We start from the raw sequence: 2,939 nt of genomic DNA, 5'->3' as shown, positions 1-2,939 counted from the left end.
AGAGAGAGAGAGAGAGAGAGAGAGAGAGAGAGAGAGAGAGAGAGAATGAGAATATGAATGAATATGAACCATTAGAGGTCAAGGTTCCCAGCTGTTTGAGAGGAGCTTGAGAGTACCCCATTTTAAGCTGGGCGTGGTGGCGCACGCCTTTCATCCCAGCACTCAGGAGGCAGAGGCAGGTGGATTTCTGAGTTCAAGGCCAGCCTGGTCTTCAGAGTGAGTTCCAGGATAGCCAAGGCTATACAGAGAAACCCTGTCTCGAAAAACCAAAAACAACAACAAAAAGAGAGAGTACCCCATTTTGCATCTGAGGCCTTCCTGGAAGCAACAGGAAGGGAGGTACCCTAGTGGGTAGAGAGGTGGTTCATTGGCACGGCAGAGCAAAGGCCGGGCCACTGACTTGCAGGCAGTGGTGGGCACTGTTGGGAGTACTCCAGGCCTCTAAGCACTTTGTGTCATCACTGAGCTACTTTCTCTAAGACATTCAGGAAAGAACCAGTTACTGGCATCTCAAAGGGCCAGCTGAAGGAAGTTCCAAACTTCTCAGATGGTGTACATGGGGCTTGCAGTATTCCCAGGTTCCAGTGTGAGAGTGGTGTTCATTTGGGTCTGGGTAGAGAGGCCTGAAGTGGGTGGCTCAGAGAAGCTGTTTAGGGCAGGAGGAATGGAGAAGACCCCTTTCAGCTCACACACTCGGGGGAAGTTAACATGGTAGAGACGGGGAACTGGCAGTCCTCCAATATCTCCCCCAACAGCTATCCTGTGGTGTTAACTATAATGTGGTGGATGTGGCCACTCTGTTGAATTAGGCCTCAGAGGAGGCAACACAGCATCTTCAAAACACGGAGTTTAAAAATCGAAACCCCAGGATTGGCGAGATAGCCAGTACCCATGTCTTCCCTAGATCTCTCACATAGGCGAAGAGGGCTTTGCAGCATGAACACCAGCCTCTGCTCAAGCTTCTCACTGGACAGCTGGGGCAGAGGAATCGTAGGGAGGCCAGGAAGGGCCTCCGAGTGAGCACTAAGGCCACAGGGAGCAGGGCATGGAGAGGCAAGGTCTGTGGCCTGACCTGTGCTTAGTGCTGTCTCCTCTTTTACCAGTTAACTACCTCGTTGCCAACGACACCCCCCCACAAGCTGCTGTGGCTCATCCTTATCTCAGAACAGAAGCCCCCCCCCATTGTTGTCCTATCTCCATAGTGATCAATTCACAGCATCTACTTGGGTCTTGGATTTGGAGGCTATGCCCTACTGTGTCTCTACACTTACTTCTTGGCACCTAATTGCTGTGAAGGGGGATTCCATGTCCCTGGTGTCTCTTGGGTATTCCCTTTCACCACTTCCCAGTGACCAGACCCAGCCTGCTTTACAGATGAAGAATGACAAAAGCCTTATGCATAAGCGCTATCCTCACGTGCTGGGAAATGATCAGTTATCAGCTTTTTTTGTCAGTTAGAGGCAGGGCCCTCAGACTTTATCTATGTGCTGAATCATCTGCTTGCTGGGGCAGACATCTCCCAGCTCACTGTAGGGAATTATGCGTTCATGGCTGATGGTTAGCAAGTTAGCTAGCCTGGTTGTATCTCAGCTTTCCTGTACAGGCGACTGCCACCCCTTACTGGCCACTAGCATGCTGACTTCTATAATACATATCTTATTGGGGTCTCTGCAGTAAAGTCAGTTAGAAAAGTAAAGCTGTTAGATATAGACTGAGTGAGGCCCTTGAACAGAAGAGAACAGAAGTTGTTCTCTTTATCCCTGTGGCTGCTGTTATGCTTGATTCCTGATGTCTATTCTGCTTGGAAGTAGCTGCTACCAGAATCCACAGCCCCTTGCCAGGATCTTTCTCAGGATTCCAAGAGTGTCCTAGGAAAGATGCAAGACTAACAGGCCAGGGTCCCCATACTTCTACTACTACAAGGTGGTCAGAACAGTACTCTGGGATGGGGCCAGGTGACCCTTCTCTTACCTGGGGAGTGTGCCCCATGGATGTCAGAAGTTAGGCAGCAGAGGGCAAGCAGAATGGCCAGCCACATGGCTGGGGGAATGCAGGGAGCATGTAGTGGGCCAAGTGCTCGGCATACACAGCTCCAGGACCAGGGCATGGTGGGATAGCTTTGGTGGGGCGTGGTTTCTTGCCGAATCATTTTAACCAGAAGCGCTTCATCTTCAGGACTTGGGGCCACAAGAGCAACCACTTCCTTTAAAGAAGTTTCCAAGCTGTGATCATTTGCAGGGGGAGAGAAGTGAGATCTACGAGCAAAGCAGCCTCTCTCCTGCCCAGGCTGGGAGGAGGCAGTTTCCTACCATTCACCACACACAGGACATGCTGATGTGAAGAAACCAGGGGACTTTCAAAAGCAGTCACTTGACTGTCCTTCTACATTTATAGCCCCTCTCCCCTCCTGCATTCTAGCATTCAGAATAGCCCCCTTCAAGAGACAAGAAACTATGCTGTCCGGGTATGAGGGGTTATCTTACCTGCAGGAAAGCTATTCATAGTTTCCAAAGTTCTTGGGGAGGAGCATTGGCATGTGGTTTCTGTGCCTCAAACAGGAGCTCAGCACCATGAGAGCTGAGATACTGATCACGGCCTACTCTGGGCTCAGAGCCATCTAAGGAGAGGAAATTATGTAGACAGAGGTCTGATTCTGGCCATGCCTCTACTTTCTGTCCAGCCCATGGTTTGGAGTGGGTACCTATACCCAGCTATCTTAATCTGAATTAGGCTCTGCTGTCCTTAGACTAGGAACAGACCATGCACCTCAGTTACCTCTGAGGACTTGTGAAACATTGGAGTTTCTTTTGTATAAAGGCTCAGGGTAAGAGGAAAGCAAGCTGTAATCGGCTTCAGTGTAGAGAAGTGTATTCGTCTCTCAGAACTAGGCTGGAAAGGTAGTCTGGAAGGATGCCTGGGGTCTTGCTTGCCCCCAAGGA

The 2,939-nt window shown here is 50.3% G+C and overlaps 1 protein-coding gene across 1 annotated transcript in view; it reads right to left on the bottom strand.

Moving 5' to 3' along the window:
• The window catches only part of Cst7 (cystatin F), an 8,281-nt gene extending 6,146 nt beyond the window's left edge, over nucleotides 1-2,135 (bottom strand). Inside the window, exon 1 of the mRNA XM_021194669.1 lies at nucleotides 1,972-2,135. Within this exon, the coding sequence (XP_021050328.1) occupies nucleotides 1,972-2,107 (136 nt within the window). The 5' untranslated portion in view covers nucleotides 2,108-2,135. The remainder of the gene's footprint in view (nucleotides 1-1,971) is intronic.
• Nucleotides 2,136-2,939: the final 804 nt, after the last annotated feature.

The sequence above is a fragment of the Mus pahari genome, chromosome 3 (genome assembly GCF_900095145.1).
Source record: "Mus pahari chromosome 3, PAHARI_EIJ_v1.1, whole genome shotgun sequence".
In the NCBI taxonomy this organism is placed as follows: domain Eukaryota; kingdom Metazoa; phylum Chordata; class Mammalia; order Rodentia; family Muridae; genus Mus; species Mus pahari.
This window is presented reverse-complemented; position numbering and strand designations above follow the sequence as displayed.